The sequence below is a fragment of the Aquarana catesbeiana genome, linkage group LG10 (assembly GCF_042186555.1).
Source record: "Aquarana catesbeiana isolate 2022-GZ linkage group LG10, ASM4218655v1, whole genome shotgun sequence".
NCBI classification, from domain to species: domain Eukaryota; kingdom Metazoa; phylum Chordata; class Amphibia; order Anura; family Ranidae; genus Aquarana; species Aquarana catesbeiana.
In genome coordinates this window covers 27,406,086-27,423,924 of record NC_133333.1, presented here as the reverse complement: position 1 = coordinate 27,423,924, position 17,839 = coordinate 27,406,086, and the positions used below count along the sequence as shown (strand labels likewise).

Here is a 17,839-nt window from a genome sequence, read left to right as displayed (position 1 = left end):
GTGGTCAGTGAGAAGAATGCTCCTTACATTGGTGGTCAGTAGGAAGAATGTTCCTTACATTGGTGGTCAGTGAGAAGAATGCTCCTTACATTGGAGGTCAGTGAGAAGAATGTTCCTTACATTGGTGGTCAGTGAGAAGAATGTCCCTTACATTGGAGGTCAGTGAGAAGAATGTTCCTTACATTGGTGGTCAGTGGGAAGAATGTTCCTTACATTGGTGGTCAGTAGGAAGAATGTTCCTTACATTGGTGGTCAGTGAGAAGAATGTTCCTTACATTGGTGGTCAGTGAGAAGAATGTTCCTTACATTGGTGATCAGTGGGAAGAATGCTCCTTACATTGGTGATCAGTGAAAATTATAAAAGTTGATAAAAATAATTAAAAAAAAAAAAGTAAAGCACCCCCATGATCCCAGCACATGCTCTATATGAAAAGCTTTATGTAGGATGAGCACATGTATGTAAACATGTGTCTATAGACGCAAATGCTGGACACGGGAGCCCACCTGCAAGGTAACCCCTCCCCCCGGGAGAGCGCTTCTCCTAGGGAGTTATCTGATGTGGGGAGGAGCCGCGAGAGCCACCCCCAGATGTCAAGGTTCGGGACCACTCTGTGCAAAACGAGCTGCACAGTGAAGGTAAGTATGATATGTTTGTTATTTAAAAAAAAAAAAAAAAAAACGAGCCTTTACAATCACTTTAATTTTGGAAAGGTACCGTTGTTGCACTTTCTTTAATGTAATTCTGTGACGAACGCATGTAGTGTGGGCAGTGCAAAATGTAGGTGGGGATTTGTGTGAGTGTGGCTTGAGTGTGGGTGGGAACACATGAGCGGGGACAGGGGGCCCCAGGATCTCCTATTGCCCGGGGGCCCCATGAGTTGTCAGTCCGCCCCTGTATATACTGTGATTCTGTACTTGCCAAATATGTTGCAGAAATCTCCCTGCACTGAGTCTGGCTGCAGCCATTTTAACTGTGGGCAGCTGAAGCTGCCTGTTCACTTCCTGGATTTACACAGATGCACACCTCCAGCTCTGCAGCTCTCATTGGCCCTCTTATGACTCATCCACCTTCCCTTACTGTAAACTCACAAGAGTGAGAGAGAGTGCTGTGCATGATGTCATATGCCTATGCTTTTTACCAGACAAAAAACAGGAAGTGGGCTGTATAAGGTATTTACTGGCAGAAAAGAAAATGTTTTACTATCCAAAGTTAAAATAACAAGCGCAGAGGATTTAATAGATGGAAAGTTTAAAAAATGACCGAAGTTCCGTTTTAATCAAGGAAATCATACTGTACATTTCTAATACACATTTCAGGTAGTTTCAGGATGAGAAGAAGACTTACATTTGACTCTCATAGTAATTTGTTGTGCAACGGTCAATCCCCTTTTCAGCTGTACTATGCATAACAATGTAGAGTTGTTCTGTTCCTTCCTCGCGGTGAAGGTAATTGTAGAGAAGTGGGTCTTTGTAACATTTTTATGTGTTTTAACCTGATTTTCCACTATTGTATTCTGGATATTTCCTCTCCAAGTGATTTTGGGGGTTCTCCACAAACATGTTCCAGGAGATGTGCAGCTCAGTGTCACCTCCTCTCCATCAATCCAACTCTTTATGGATGAGATCTCAGGTTTAATTGTTAGTTCTGCAATGATAACACACAGAAAACTCCTTGAACATTAGCAATATAAAATTCTGACACAGAATATATTAAAGCTTAAATGATCCCTGATATACAATAATAAATATGTTAAGCTTTAAACCCCTTCACGCCAATGTAACGCAAATACACAGCCTTTGGCTTGAAGGGGTTGTACCGTTTTTTTAGACCTGACGGTCAGCTTTCTTGCAATAACAACTGATGCGGCTAAGCAGTCACTCGGCTGTCATTATAAGCAGCGGGAGGGAATGTCCCCTCCTGCCGCGGCTCGCCCGGGCTCTCCTGTCTCACCAAGAGGCCCAAGTGACCAGCCGGCACGTCTGCTGGCTGTCCGGAGACCCGAACAAGGCTGGATTTGGCTTTGATTGCGTCTTGGATCTAGTAACCTGGAAGCGATGTCATGACATCACTTCCGGTTTACCGAAGACTTAAAGGTGCCAAGTTTAAAAAAATGACAGTATTCAAAACTGGTTGAATGTTTTTAAGTGCATAGGAGAGATTTAGGGTCATATAGACCCCTGATCCCTCCATAAAGAGTACCTGTCGCTCAGTGGCGGCTGGTGCTCAAAATTATTGGGGGGGCGCAAACAAACTGAAAGATACTGGACCCCCCCCTCCATCAATTGCAGCCTCACTGTGCCCATTAAATGCAGCCATTGTGCCCATTAAATGCAGCCACATGTGCCCATCATATGCAGCCACTTGTGCCCATCATATGCAGCCATTGTGCCCATCAAACACAGCCACTTGTGACCATCAAACGCAACCATTGTGCCCATCAAACACAGCCACTTGTGACCATCAAACGCAACCATTGTGCCCATCAAACACATCCATTGTGCCCATAAAATGCAGCCACGTGTGCCCAAATGCAGCCACTTGTGCCCATCAAATGCAGCCACTTGTGTCCATCAAATGCAGCCACTTGTGCCCATCATATGCAGCCACCTGTGCCCATCATATGCAGCCACCTGTGCCCAAACGCATGCATTGTGCCCATCAAACACAGCCACTTGTGCCCAAACGCAGCCACTTGTGCCCATCAAATGCAGCCACTTGTGCCCATCAAATGCAGCCACTTGTGTCCATCATATGCAGCCACTTGTGCCCATCATATGCAGCCATATGTGCCCATCAAATGCAGCCACTTGTGCCCATCATATGCAGCCACTTGTGTCCATCATATGCAGCCACTTGTGCCCATCATATGCAGCCACCTGTGCCCATCAAATGCAGCCACTTGTGCCCATCAAACGCAGTCACTCGTGCACATCATATGCAGCCACCTGTGCCCATTATATGCAGCCACTTGCCCATCAAATGCAGCCACCTGTGCCAATCATATGCAGCCACCTGTGCCCAAACGCATGCATTGTGCCCATCAAACACAGCCACTTGTGCCATCAAATGCAGCCACTTGTGCCCATCAAATGCAGCCACTTGTGCCCATCATATGCAGCCACTTGTGCCCATCAAATACAGCCACCTGTGCCCATCATATGTAGCCACTTGCTCATCAAATGCAGCCATTGTGCCCATCCAATGCAGCCACTTGTGCCCATCAAATGCAGCCACTTGTGCCCATCATATGCAGCCACTTGTGCCCATCAAATACAGCCACCTGTGCCCATCATATGTAGCCACTTGCTCATCAAATGCAGCCATTGTGCCCATCCAATGCAGCCACTTGTGCCCATCAAACACAGCCACTTGTGCCCATCAAACACAGCCACTTGTGCCCATCATATGCAGCCACTTGCCCATCAAATGCAGCCACTTGTGCCCACCGACCTCTCCCCCACCGCGCTCACGGCTCCAGCACCCCCTCGTGGCTCTGACAGAGCCAAGGGGACTTACCGCAGCACTGTCCTCTAAGAGCGGCGGCTCCAGCGCGTGTCCCCTTGCTCCTCTTCCGAAGCGCCAGGCATCCAATAGGGTGGCCTGGTGCTTTAGCCAATCAGGAAGCAGGTCTGATGTTCTGCCTCCTGATTGGCGGAGAGGAAGATTAGTGTGAAAATAGCGAAAATTAATTTGCTATGGTCACACAATTGGGTGGGATCAGGGCGCACTCCATGTGCCCCAAGCCCACCCTATTTTGAAGCCTATTAGAGCCTCTGGTTCTAATCAGGTGCTTCAAAATGTACCACCCCCGCCATAGGAATCCATGCGCCTGGTGTCCTGAAAGGGGCCGGGCGCATGGATTGGGGGGCGGCGCCCGTGTGCCCATAGTGCATGGGCCGCCACTGCTGTCACTGCCTATTACTGTCACAAGGGATGTTTTCATTCCTTATGACAGCAATACAAGTGATCAGAATTTTTTTTTTAAAGGGGCAGTGTAAAAAAAATAAAATAAAATAAATAAGAAAAAATAAATAAAAAATGTAGAGCACCCCATGCTCGCGTACAGAAGCGAACCCATACAAAAGTTGCACCAGCAAACATAAACAGTGTTCAAACCACACATGTGAGGTATCGCCACGATCATTAGAGCGAGAGCAATGAATCTAGTACAAAACTTCCTAAACTGGTAACCTGTAGAAAATTTTAAACCGTCGCCTATGGAGATTTTAAAATACCATAGTTTGCCGCCATTCCATGTGTGTGCACGATTTTAAAGCATGAAATGTTAGGTATCTATTTACTCAGCGTAACATCTTTCACATTACTGAAAAAAAATTGGGGTAACTATTGTGCTTTGGTTTTTTTAATTCATTAAAGTGTAGTTTTTAAAAAAAAAATTGTGTTTGAAAGACCGCTGCACAAATACCGTGTAACATAAAATATTGCAAGAAATGCCATTTTATTCTCTAGGGTCTCTGCTATATATATATAATGTTTGGGGGTTATAAGTAATTTTCTAGCAAAAAATATCAATTAAACTTGTAAACAAAAAGTCCCAGAAAAGGCCTGGTCTTCAAGTGGTTAAAACATAAATTTAATAATGTGTTAATGAATATAGATCTGCATTACATTGTATCTTTGATATCTGCCCAGAGTTCAGCTTGGATAATGCCCCAATTTTTGATGGTGTTTGAATAACCCAACACTCAATGATGTATATGTCAACTTCTTTCATATACATAATGTAATGTAGGTAAAGTGAAAGGAAGGCTTTTCTATAGAGCTGTTTATATACTGTCCCTTGTATATTGTTAGTGATTGGGGACTGTTTTATTTTTGTATTTGATGGTTGTAGTTTGATAGCTCCTAAGACAAATTAATATTTTCCTTACCTGTTACTTCTACATAAGGCTGGACATCTATGTATGTGAATCTTATGTTATCTTCTTCAATGCTGAACTGATAACTACCATCATCTTCATATAAGGGTTCTTCTATGTAGAGAGAGCAGTCCCCTCTCCATACATCTCCAACCAGAAAGAATCGTCCATTATTCTCATGCCGGGTATTACTTTTAGAAGTCACAATTGTTCTACTCTTATTGTACCAAATTCCCAAAGCATTTATACTTAAGGTCTTAGGCACAGTAAAATTGCATGGAATGAACACACACAGTCCTCGTTGGACTGTTGAATGGTGAGGAACATTTATACTGTATCCTGGTTGGGACTCGCTGTCAGTAACTGCAGATTAAAAAAAAAAAAATGATTTTTTTTTCTTGCAAGACTTCTTTGCACAACATTTGCATAGTCATACATTTTGCTGCAATTTTCAAAGTTTGCCCTCATCATTGCAATTTCAGAATATGAAAAAAAACCCAAAAACAAACTTTATTGCTGTTTGTTTTCCCTTTGGAGCAGGGGCGTAGATAAGGGTGGCTGGAGGGGGGATAGGGGGATTAAAGAAAGTATCCTGGCCCAGAGTGTGTTAGGCATGAGAGTAGCAGCTGAATTCCCTGCGGAAAACATTGTCCAGTGGACAGGTGGAATGATCTGCAGCTGTAATCACTGTGACATCTACTTCAAGTAAAACTAAAGGCAAAACTGTTTAAATTTTGAAGAGAGTAAGGGAAAGTTATACCCCTGTTCGTTTTTTTTTTTTTTTTTTGCCATCTGTGTCTCACTGGGAAGATTTTCCTTCACTCTCCATTTAGTGCCCAAAACTGAACCCTTCTCCTGCCCCAGCAGATTTTTTTTAGCACTTCCTGTCCTCAGTTTTTACACAGGAAAAGGAGGGGTATAGTAATCAAAACGGTATCATTAGTAACACATCACAGAATGTACCCTTGTGGCTAACAGAAGCCAGTGTCCGAAAAAGACTAGAAAAGCTTATCACAAATAAATCACCAGGACTGGATGACTTACACCTGAGAGTCCTCAAATAACTCTGTCAGGTCATAGCCAGACTGCTATTGCTAATTTTTTTTTATTTCTAAAAGTTTTATTGCAATAAAAAGGTTTACAGCACAAAATGATATGAGACATAGACCTACACATTAAGATAGCCTTTGACATACATAATAAAGCACATATCCTTCGAATAGTGCAGGTGTCCGGTGTCAAATAGGAAGGATTAAAATCCATATGATCTTATCAGTGATATTTTGTATCAAATATGACTGAAACCATAAAAGGTAAAAACATCAACAAAAAAGGAATAAGAAAAAAGAAGAAACAGGAAAAAAGCAAAACAATAACTCAAGTCATACTTGGGGACGAAATAAGAACCAAGGGTTCCACTTAGCGTCATATATGGGGATGGAGTCATTCAGGGGATGGAATATTTTTTCTGACAACATAACTTGATCAACACGAGAGATAACTTGCGAAAATGGGACTGTATTAGACTTCCAGTTAAGTGCTATTACCCAATGTACCGCAACACAAATAGTGTGTACTAGTTTCATTAGAGGTAAAGAGACAAACTTTGTGTTCTGCAGGAAGCCCTCCAACGTGGTCAGGCCCTGGTCAATCGAACACTGGAAAGCCTCCGGGTCCTCAAAGGCCGAGGAGAGTCTGGGATCACCTAGAAATGAGGCACATGGGGGGACATCTGAAATCAGTTAAAGCTTCTCTTTGTAGAGGTACCTTAGTTTCAAACCCTGGGCTACTACTTGGTTCCGGGAGCCTAGTTCATGCACATGGGGATTAGAAGACCACAGTAGCCCTGGAAGGTAGAATGAGGAGATCAAATCTTGTTCAAATATGACCCATAGGACTCTGGAATTTTTAATATTCCGTTGCGAGAATCTACTAGCCAAATAATACAGCCATACCTGAGGGACTCCCAGACCACCCCTTTTCGAAGAGCGATACAGTAACTGCCTAGAAAATCAAGGGGGCTTATCATTCCAGATGAACCTGTTAAAGTGGGCTTGAATTCTGAGTAGGTATGATTTAGAAAGCCTAATGGGCAGGGTGCAAAACAAGTATAATAATTTAGGGAGGATTGTCATCATGATTGCTGTAATTTTACCTAAGAAGGAGATTCTGAAGGGGGACCAGGATTTAAGTAACTGTTTCAAATTAGAAATCAGGGGGGGGGGAATTATTATTAAACAAACCTATTGTAATCACATGATAGGTTTAAACCCAAATAGGGGAGGGAAGATCTAACCCATATGAAAGAAAAGGAATTTGTAAGAGGCTGTAGCTCAGCGGGAGTGAACCCCAGAGCTTGAAAGGCCTGTAGGAATTCCAGGAATTCCCCTTGAAACCCATAGCGCTGTAATAGGAGAGACACATAGCTCCAAGACACACTATCAAAAGCCTTGTGGATGTCTAGGCTTATCATCAACAGCTTCCTAGAAAATAGGTTTGCGTCTTGAATAATATCAGTGGCAAGGCAGATATTGTCTGTTATCAGGCAGTGGGGAATGAATCCTGCTTGATAAGGAGATATCAGCGAGGAAATCACTCCCGCCAGTCTATCTGCCAATATCCTACTGAAGATTTTCTGGTCATTGTTAATGACCAATATGGGCCTAAAATTCTGAGGGTGCGTGTGGTCCTTATTCTGCTTAGGGATGAGCGACATGTTCGCCAATAGCATTTCCTTCGGAAAGCCATTGCCTTGTAGGAAAAAGTTAAAAAGCCAAACCAGTCTGGGGGACAGTTGAGAGGAAAAATTTTTAATAATACATGGAGGAGAAACCATCAGGTCCAGGAGCTAAGCCCGATTTTAGTGCCTTGATGATGTTCAGTACTTCAGCCTGAGTAATTGGTGAGTTAAGTCTATCTAATTGAGAGGTGGTGAGCTATTCCTAATTTTTATGGACAGCATACTGACAAGAATTATACCAGCTGATTGGCAAAAAGCCAACATGGTACCAATATTCAAAAAAAGGGCAGAGATATATTCCTGGAAACTACAGGCTAGTCAGTCTAAGATCGATGTAAACTATTGGAGGGGATGATACAGACTATATCTATGAATTTGCTGATGAAAACAGTATCATTAGCAGTAATCAGCATAGGTTTATGAAAGGTTGTTCTTGCCAAACCAATCTGTTAACATTCTATGAGGAAGTGAGCTGCCATCTAAATAAAGGTAGGCCCGTGGGAACTGTAGCTTACGCATGTATTTGCAAATGTGTGCAGACTAAACCCCTGTTCTTAACGCATACTATTATGACAGGTCAATTTGGTTGGTTGCTGGCTGGTTGGTAAGTTTGAGCTTGCAAATCTTTTTGTATTTGTTTGACATACATCGCCCTTCCAATGCTCCTCGCTGCAAAGAACAGTTATGGGTGGAGGCAGTGGCCACTTGTTTGTATTTTGATTATATTGGTCAGGCAATGCACTGACATCTTTGCTGCCATAGTGCTATGTGCTGGGTGTTCAATGTGCCCCTGTACCCTTAAGGAGGGGTGGGCTCCTTCCAGGTCCACCTGTGGTCTGTCTATCCATTAAAATGCATGTGCTCTCATTGTAAAGACTCACTGAAGTTAGAGTTAGGGACTACAGGAAACAGGGTGCCTTGACGTGGCCTGTAGCTTATGCATGTATTTGCAAATGTGTGCAGACTAAACCCCTGTTTTAACGCATATTGTTAGACAGGTCAATTCGGTTGGTTGCTGGCTGGTTGGTAAGTTTGAGCTTGGAAATTTTTACATTTGTGTGAAAACAGTATCATTAGCAGTAATCAGCAGTGGTTTACGAAAGGTCATTCTGTTAACAATCTATGAGGAAGTGAACTGCCATCTAGATAAAGGTAGGCCTGTGAATGTGGTGCATCTGAAATTCGCAAAAGCATTTGATACAGTCCACCATAAATGCTTATTTACAACTTAAATAAGGTCCGTAGGCAAAAACTGAAAACTGATTAAAGGAACACCTCCAAAGGGTGGTGATAAATAGCGAGTACTCAGACTTGTCCAGAGCGGTAAGTGGGGTACCCCAAGGCTCTGTCCCGGGACCAATTCTGTTTAATTTATTCATAAATGATATAGAGGCTGGGATAAATAGATCCAACTCAGTGTTTGCTGATGATACAAAAATAAGTAGGACAATATCTTCACAGCAGAATATAGAAACTTTACAAGAAGACCTCAATAAAATAATAGGGTTGGGCAACTACATGACAAATGAGCTTTAATGTTGAAAACTGTAAAGAAATGCACTTGGGGGCTAAAAATATGAACGCAAGTACTTGCTAGGGGGAGAACCTCTGGGGGGTCTTAGTAGAAGACAGACTGAGCAATAGCATGCAATGTGAAGCTGCAGCAAGCAAAGCCAGCAGAATATTAGCACGCATTAAAAAGGGAATTTACTTCATAGATACAACTATAATCCTGGCACTTTATAAAACTCTGGTTCGGCTGCATCTGGAGCACTCCGTCCAGTTTTGGTCACCAGTCCTCAGGAAGGATGTGCTGGAGCTGGAAAGAGTCCAGAGAAGGGCAACAAAAGGAATAAGGGGACTGGAGGACCTCAGTTAGGAGGAATGACTACAGGCAATAAACGTATTCTCTCTGGAGAAGAGACACTTGAGAGGAGATATGATAGCGATATACAAATACTTCAATGGATGTTCCAGGGTAGGAAGAAAACTTTTCAGTCTCGGAGTGTAAAAAGACACAGGGCCATTAAATGAAATTGGAGGCGATGCAGTTAAGCTGCGTAGGGTTTTTTTTCACTGTCAGGGTGGTAGGGATGTGGAGCTCCCTTCCACAATCGGTGATGTCATCAGGAAGTATTGATAGTTTTAAAAACTCCTGGATGTGCATCTTAGGCCTCATGCACACGAGAGGCTGTTAAACGCACGTTCCGAGGCAGTTGGACACTTTTTTCAACTGCCCCTGAACTCATTCAATGTTATCCTATGTGTCCATGTACACAGTCTTGTTTTTTGGCGTTTTTAGGCAGTTGCGTTTAACCTCGTTTTTACAGAAGCAAAAAAATGGGTTCAGACGCAAAAGTTTTCCACGTTTCAGACGCCAAACGCGGCTAAACGCCGGTACCCGCGTTTAGCCGCCGGTACCGCGTTTAGCCGCGCTTGCGTTTATAGGTGTTTTTAAAGGAACCCTATTTTTTGGACCAGAAAACACAGAAATATGATTGTAAACTGCAGCAGCGAATGACATTTTGTGACCCAACTTTGGGGCCCCATATCTCAAGGCCACTTGGTGCTAGGAACCCCAAATTTGGTGTGCAAACACAGTGGATCTAGCACTACAACATATCCAAATGAAATGTCATTCTCTATTGCAGAAGTGCTTGACATTTTGCGACCCGTCTTTGGGGCCCCGTATCTTGGGGCCACTTAGTGCTAGGACCCCCAAATTAGGATACGTTGTAGTGTTAGTTGCACTGTGTTTGCACACCAAATTTGGTGTGTTAACACAGTGGATCTAGCACTACAACATATTGGGGTTCCTAGCACTGAGTGGCCCCGAGATACGGAGCCCCAAATTTGGGTCGCAAAATGTCATTCTCTGCTCTGCAGACGCTTCTAGATGCAAACGTGGTAAAACGCAGCTAAACACGGCATGTAAACGCGGCAAAACGGCCATTTGTAAACGCCGGTTTCAGCTTTTAAAAACATGTGTTCAGCAGAGTTTGCACTGGCGTCTCGTGTGCATGAGGCCTTAGTGAACACAATATACTGTACATGGATATGGGAATGGATTATCGACATGAACACCCACACACCTACACAGGTTGAACTGGATTGACTAGTGTCTTGTTTAAACCTTAGTAACCATGTAACAACATGATCACGAGAATCACCCCAGTGAGGACAGAAAAAAAAAAACAACAAAGATTCTCCACTCTATTCAAAATTAACAATAAAACTTTTAGCTGTAGTTTAACCTTAATGCACAATTCCAGGTTACACAGTCACTAGTCCCAGTCTACTACTTGTATTTAATGCTTTATTTATTTTATACTTACCTTTCCCAGATTATATTCTGGCTGGTCACTTGAAGGGCAGAGTCCTCTTCCTTTCCAGATCATCTGCTGAAATTGGGTGGTCTACAATGATACATGTTACCCATGTAATGAGGTCTGCACTGCTCTCTTCATCATTACACAGTGAGTGCAAGGTGATGAGGTGACACACCCTAAGGAAACTGGTCCATGATGCCCTACACGCACTGTATGTCTTTAATCTCCTGGGTTGACTGATGTCCAAACTGAGGACATGTAGTGACCAAAAGCCAAAAGGAATTACTACAAGAGACAGCACCAGGGAGAAGATGACTATTGCAGCTTTTTTTTCATGACTAGTTCCTGCAGCACCAATAAATGTATGTCTCCAGTCTTACGGGTTTAATGATGTCCAAATTGAGAACATTTAGTGGCCAAATGGAATTACTAGAGGAGAAAGTGTAAGAGAGGAGTTGAGTATTGCAGCTTTTTTTTTTGCTTTTCTTATTTCCTGAGGCACCAGTGAAAAAAAAAACTCTTATGCCGTGTACACACGACCGGACTTTACGGCATACTTTGCCCGGCGGACTTTTCGACGGACTTTACGACGGACTTTCCGAATGAACGGACTTGCCTACACACAATCAACCAAAGTCCGACAGATTTGTACGTGATGACGTACGACCGGACTAAAACAAGGAAGTTCATAGCCAGTAGCCAATAGCTGCCCTAGTGTCGGTTTTTGTCCGTCGGACTAGCATACAGACGAGCGGACTTTTCGACCGGACTCGAGTCCATCGTATGGATTTGAAACATGTTTCAAACCTAAGTCCTTCAAACTTTTGAGAAAACAAAGTCCGCTGGGACCCACACACGATCGAATTGTCCAACAAAATCCGGTACGCAGGACCAAATATGCCGTAAAGTCCGATCGTGTGTACGCGGCATTATAGTAGTGTTCCAGGCACCACGGCTATATATCACTGCATGAATATCATGGCCCCTGCTGATCACTGTGGTTCCTCCTGCCAGCCACTACATCAATACATCAATGCAGAGAGCGAGAGCAAACACTGTGAAGAGTGGGGACTGGCTTTCATTATATTTGTTTTTTACATAGGAACAGGGTCACTTTAAGTTCTCACTCTTTGTAGGTGAATAAATACAGAACCATTGGGACACTGCTAACTGGCTGCATAAAATAATTGTACAAAGACTTGGATCTCGTGACATAATGTAAAATTAAAATATTTTTTAGCAATACAAAGCCAGACACTAACACACATGTTATACTCACCACTCCACAAATGGGATATGACATAAATGAGGATGTGGAAATATCTCAGGTGATAACTACTTCTTTTTAATTTCATATTAGAAAGTGTTAGACAGTCCACAGTTCCTAGAACACAATACAATTGTCAATGTCAGGTGATGACTTTAATGAGGTGCTAATGTACAAGAGCAGTACCTGACATCTTCGTAGGTTTTGTGTTGTCACCTTCGCTAAATAAATCTGATCAGCACAGTTCATTTTATATCAAAGCCCAGGTCAGCTAAGATGTGTTGAGTAACATGCGCAAACTTATCTGGAAGGTAAAAGCATGGGGCATTCAAAGATACTTGCTGAGGATTCTGATTTGAGGCCTTCTCAAAGTTCTCCAAAGGAGTAATCGAAGGTCATTTCGAAGTTGTGTTCATTTGTGGGAGATCATGGTGCGATCTTGCAGTGCATTGACGGTCTCGCAGTGCATTATGGGGCATTTCCTGAGAACGCCCATAATGTTCTAAATTCGGCGAATGGGCGAATCACCCGATGTTCGAGTTGAACTTACGTTTGACTCGAACATCGGGCTCATCCTTAATTATAATACTAAACTACTGAGGAGGCAAGGCAGTGCAGACATCACATACAAACCCCACATGAGCAGTTAGGCTGCTGGTATACGGGCATGTGTGTGTGCATGGGGTGTGGGCACCAAAATGCACCTTCGCCTGTAGACAAAAATCCTTGCACCAGCCCTGAAGCACAAGCTCTAAAGTAGGGAGAGACATTTCCATGAAACAAGTTGGCCATATTTGATGCTCCAAACTATTAAACATTTCAAAAAGACCCATCCAAGAATTGTTGGGTTTTTATGATCCTGCTAGAAAAAATGTTTCCCTTAATTAGTTTCTCAGTAAAAACAGCCTTCTTGAACGTGTGAATAGAACTCCTCATGGGGGCACAAACAGCAGTAGAAATCTTACAGAAATTCTAAGCTTCCAAACTTTACTTTTCAGCTTTTTTTTCACTTTGAAAAATATAAAGCAGTGTTTATACATAGCAGACATTCTTAACCCAGAACTGAGTCCTCAGTTTCGTCCAGACAGAGGCAATAAACAGCATCCAAGACCACGCTCTATCACATAACCAGTTGTTAGTGAAGGCAGTCAGTTCAATCATTCTAAATAAAGTAAAACAGAGTGATCCCATAGGTGTCCAAAACAAAACAAAGGGGAGGGGGGGGGGGGGATGGGAGGAAAGGGAATATGATGGCAAGTAAAATATTGGACAACCAAGGGAGAAATTGCAGATTGATATCATGGGATGATCTGAGAGGTAACCCCAATCCAAGGCTTATACTTTCCAGGATCCTTTGTCATTTGCATGCCATCCTATTCTGTACAACAAATTTAAGTGAGCAGCTAACACTACTAGAGGGAGCACAAAAGGAAAAAATCCAACATAATGGAAAACTAGAGTTAAAGCAGAGCTCCGCCGAAATTTTTTTTTTTAAAAGTCAGCAGCTACAAATACTGCAGCTGCTGACTTTTAAAACATGGACACTGACCTGTCCAGGGCGCCCGCGCATCCGAGGCCGAACCGTCTCTCGGTCCTTGGGTGCTGCCGCCTCCATCTTCGGTAAGGGAATCAGGAAGTGAAGGCTTGCGGCTTCACTTCCCGGTTCCCTACTGTGCATGCGCGAGTCGCGCAGCGCAATACGGATGGTCCCTGCTGTCTCTGGGACCCGTGTATTTCCCAGCAGACAGCGGGGGGGGGAACAGGAAGTGGCGTAAATAACCGCAGATTCTGCGGCTATCTATGCCGGAAGTGGTACAAATACCTGTAATATACAGGTATCTGCACCCCCCTCCCCCCTGAAAGGTGCCAACTGTGACACCGGAGGGGGGGAGGAATCCGATGAGTGGAAGTTCCACTTTTGGGTGGAACTCCACTTTAAGCGGAGAAAAAGATAGAGAAGGAAGAGGGGAAATAGAAAGAAAAAAGTTAGGCAGAGGAGGAACAGAAAGGAGTAAAGGATTAAGTGGGGGAGGGGGAATAGAATTGATAGAAAGAGGAGGAAGACTACCATGTCACTTCCCCTCCCGGAGGTCTATCAAGCATGCTCTAGACGCTGGAGTTTTCCACAAACTCGCTATGGTTTGCTTAGTAGCCATAAAGAGATGCATGATTAGTGTATGTATGTTGTTAAGACCAGAGTGTTCAGAGATGGCTACAGTGGAGAAAATGTGAAGGGTGTATGTGGGATATCAGATCAGTCATATCTGACAATCGGCAATTTTATGGGCCAGTTCTCTAAGTACCATGTCTGACACATTTCAGAGCTTTTTCCATTGAATTTTCTAATTGTCACCGGGTCTTTCCTCAACCCTCCCCGTTTCAAAAGCATGTAGAATACAATAATGTTCATAGCCAATTTGTACAAACACCTGGGTCCAATTTAGGCAGGAGCTATTTAACCTACCAACATGTTTTTTGGAGTGTGGGAAGAAACCAATGCAAGCACAGGGGGAACATACAAACACTATGCAGATAATGTACTGACTAAGATTCTAACCACTAAGCCATTGTGCTACCTGAAGGTTGTATAAAAGAGGTAAAAAGACTTACATTTAAAGAATGGCTAGAAGTGAAATATAAACCATGGTAGACCAGACTAGAGGAAATTTTGCAGGTCAGAACTTTTAGCAAATTGATTATGTGGCAGTAAAGGAACAGATAGAGCAGAACTGCTAGACGTGTACAAGGAGAAGTGGATGGGTTTTGTCTATTTATTGGAAAGACATGGAGGGGAAATGCTAAACACAAGCTGGTATACTGGTCTTTTGCAAAGCATCATGTTCTATATGTCACATTACCTGCTATTGTTCAACGTATCCTTCTCTTTCACAGTTCTTGCTAAAGGTTTCATCAACGTCTGCTTTTTTTCTTCTTCTATTGATTATTTCATTTCATTTCACTCCTTTTTTCTCTGTCTCTACTTCTTCCGTATGTCTAATATAACAAAATCCTTTTTGGGATGTTACAATATACTACATTAAAAAGAAAGCAGAAGTTAGAACGGAAGAAAGAGTTTAGTGACTAATTTCTCATTTCATGTGGTCAAGATGTCCTAACTTAGGGCTTGTTTACATTAGATACATTTAGTTTTTTTTTTTTTTTTTAAATGAATCTTGAACACATGCACAGTGAAATCAATGGTCCCCAATCTCCCTAGTTCACATCATTGTATTCAGCTTTACACACATAAAACATGTGTGATTGCACTAGAATGCACATAAACTCAAGTAATATCTAATTTGGTTCCTCTGGTGTTCCATACTCCCTAGTCCACTTCTTGGATTGATAGAAAATGGTTTGAGTGATTTACAGAGCTAAGCAGGTTCCTGTGCATATCTGGGGGTGACTGAAAAAATTTAGCTAGATGTGAGCAGGGCTGAGCTCAGGAGTCAAAAGAAATACTCTTGGGCACAAGTATGGTAGCCTGGCACCCATAGAATAATGATCCAGTTACATAGTCCATCTAGTTCAACCAAAAAAAATAAAAATAAAATAAAAAATACAATCCCATTTACACAATCCCATCTCCTATACCCACAGCTGATCCAGAGAAAGGCAAAAAACCCCAGGAAAGTATGATCCAATTTGCTACAGCAGGGGAAAAAATTCCTTCCTGATCCCAGAGAGGCAATTGGATTTTCCCTGGATCAACCTTACCTATTAAATGTTAGTACCTAGTTATATTATATACATTTAGGAAAGAATCCAGGCCTTTTTTAAAACAATCTACTGAGCTTGCCAAAACCACCTCTGGAGGGAGTCTATTCCACATTTTCACAGCTGTGAAGAAACCTTTCTGTATTTGGAGATTAAATCTTTTTTCACTTCTCAGGGAATAATGTTTTGGGCTTGCTGCCCTCTAGAACTAGGGGTGTCCTCACTGTCACTAGAAAGATAAAAAGAAAAGAGGGCACACTAGCCTTGTGCATTATCCCACATGTGTTTATTTTTTTATAAAAGTTATAAGCGGGTGCCACTGGAACGGCTTCATTCAAAAGTAAGTATTTCATAATGTACTAATATGCAATGCATACTAGTACATTATTGCTTTGTCTTGCAGTTTTTTTTTTTGTATTTTTTTTCAGCGGTATACAACCACTTTAAGTAACATATGACATATGTAAAATTAAAGCAGTATTAAACCCAAAAACAAAATGTATTACATTTCCGCTTACCAATTTTTAGATGTGATGGCTGTACTATTTTACTGTATTTATCGGCGTATACCACGCGCCGGCGTATAACACGCACCCCAAGTTTAGGAGGGAATTTTAAGGAAAAAAACTTTAAGGAGGGAAGTTTAAGGAAAAAAAACTTACATTAAAATGCCCATCAATGCAGCCTTTTCTGTCCATCTGCAGCCTTGTCAGTGTCATTGCAGCCTTTTCAGTGTCAGTGCAGCCATGTCAGTGCAGCTTTGCCCCAGTGGTCAGTGCAGCCTTGCCCCCAGTGTCCATTACATGCTTGGACAGATCGCTTGAAAGATCGCCGCCGACATACACATAGCATGTAGATTTAAATATGGCACCGCGGAGTTCAGAGGGACTCGGCGGAGCTGAACAAGCGCCGCCAAGATACACATAGTCGAGTGTACTCGGCTCTTTCCGGCGCCGCTCACAGTCCCGCCCTATGATGGACATAACACAGGTCCAATGGCGGGACTGGGCGTGACTGTGAGCGGCGCTGGAAAGAGCCGAGAACACTCGACTATGTGTATCTCGGCGGCGCTCGTTCAGCTCCGCCGAGTCCCTCCGAACTCCGCGGGGCCATATTTAAAACTACACGCTATGTGAATGTTGGCTGCGATCGCGGCGATCGCTCCGATAGATCACAATTAGCGGGGATCGGCGTATAACACGCACCAACGATTTTCCCCTGATTTTAAGGGGAAAAAAGTGCGTGTCATACGCCGATAAATACGGTACTTCTTTTTAGGCCTTTTTCCTTTATATTCACCTGGTGATCCTGCCAGTAAGTCTCTTATTTTTCAACTTCCTTTAACCGACCAAGCTGTCCAGACAAAGTGGCAGTTAGAGGGTTGCAACAAACCCTTTACCACTAACAGGGTGCTTACAATGATTAGCTTTTATTCCCTTATGAAAAACCTTTAACCCAAAAGAAAATAAGCTGTTGCTGTAACTGTTTATAATGTGTTATCTTGAGTTCTGCTTTCCTGGTCTAAATCTGTTGCATCTAAATCTGGTGCATCCGACAGTACCCTCCCCCCAGACTGACAATACGGCTCTCCAAAGGTGTCTGCTTTACTACTTCATCCATAATGAAGACACCTTAAAACAGGAAGTGTGTTTACACTGGATCACCAGGTGAAATAAAAAAAAGCCTAAAATAAAGAAAACTGATGCAGCCACCACATCTAAAGATTGGCAAGCTGCAATACATTACATTTGTTTGGGGGGGGTTAAACCACTTGCCGACCAGCCGCCGTCATTATACGGTGGCAGGTCAGGATGGTCCCGCAAACCGCCGTAGCTAAACGTCGGTCCCGTTAAGTGGGATAGCGGGCGCGCACGCGCCCGCTGCACAGCGGGGGTGCCGATGACG

At 42.9% G+C, this 17,839-nt stretch overlaps 1 protein-coding gene across 2 annotated transcripts in view; it reads right to left on the bottom strand.

The window, feature by feature from the left end:
* The window catches only part of LOC141110487 (sialic acid-binding Ig-like lectin 12), a 32,363-nt gene extending 16,618 nt beyond the window's left edge, over nucleotides 1-15,745 (bottom strand). The window contains exons 1-4 of one of the 2 annotated variants that reach the window (XM_073601853.1): nucleotides 15,076-15,745; nucleotides 12,230-12,334; nucleotides 4,894-5,244; nucleotides 1,346-1,645 (exon numbers count right to left, since the gene is read on the bottom strand). In XM_073601853.1, the coding sequence (XP_073457954.1) occupies nucleotides 1,346-1,645; nucleotides 4,894-5,244; nucleotides 12,230-12,305 (727 nt within the window). In that variant the 5' untranslated portion in view covers nucleotides 12,306-12,334; nucleotides 15,076-15,745. The remainder of the gene's footprint in view (nucleotides 1-1,345; nucleotides 1,646-4,893; nucleotides 5,245-12,229; nucleotides 12,335-15,075) is intronic. The other variant, XM_073601854.1, reaches the window with a different exon arrangement.
* Nucleotides 15,746-17,839: the final 2,094 nt, after the last annotated feature.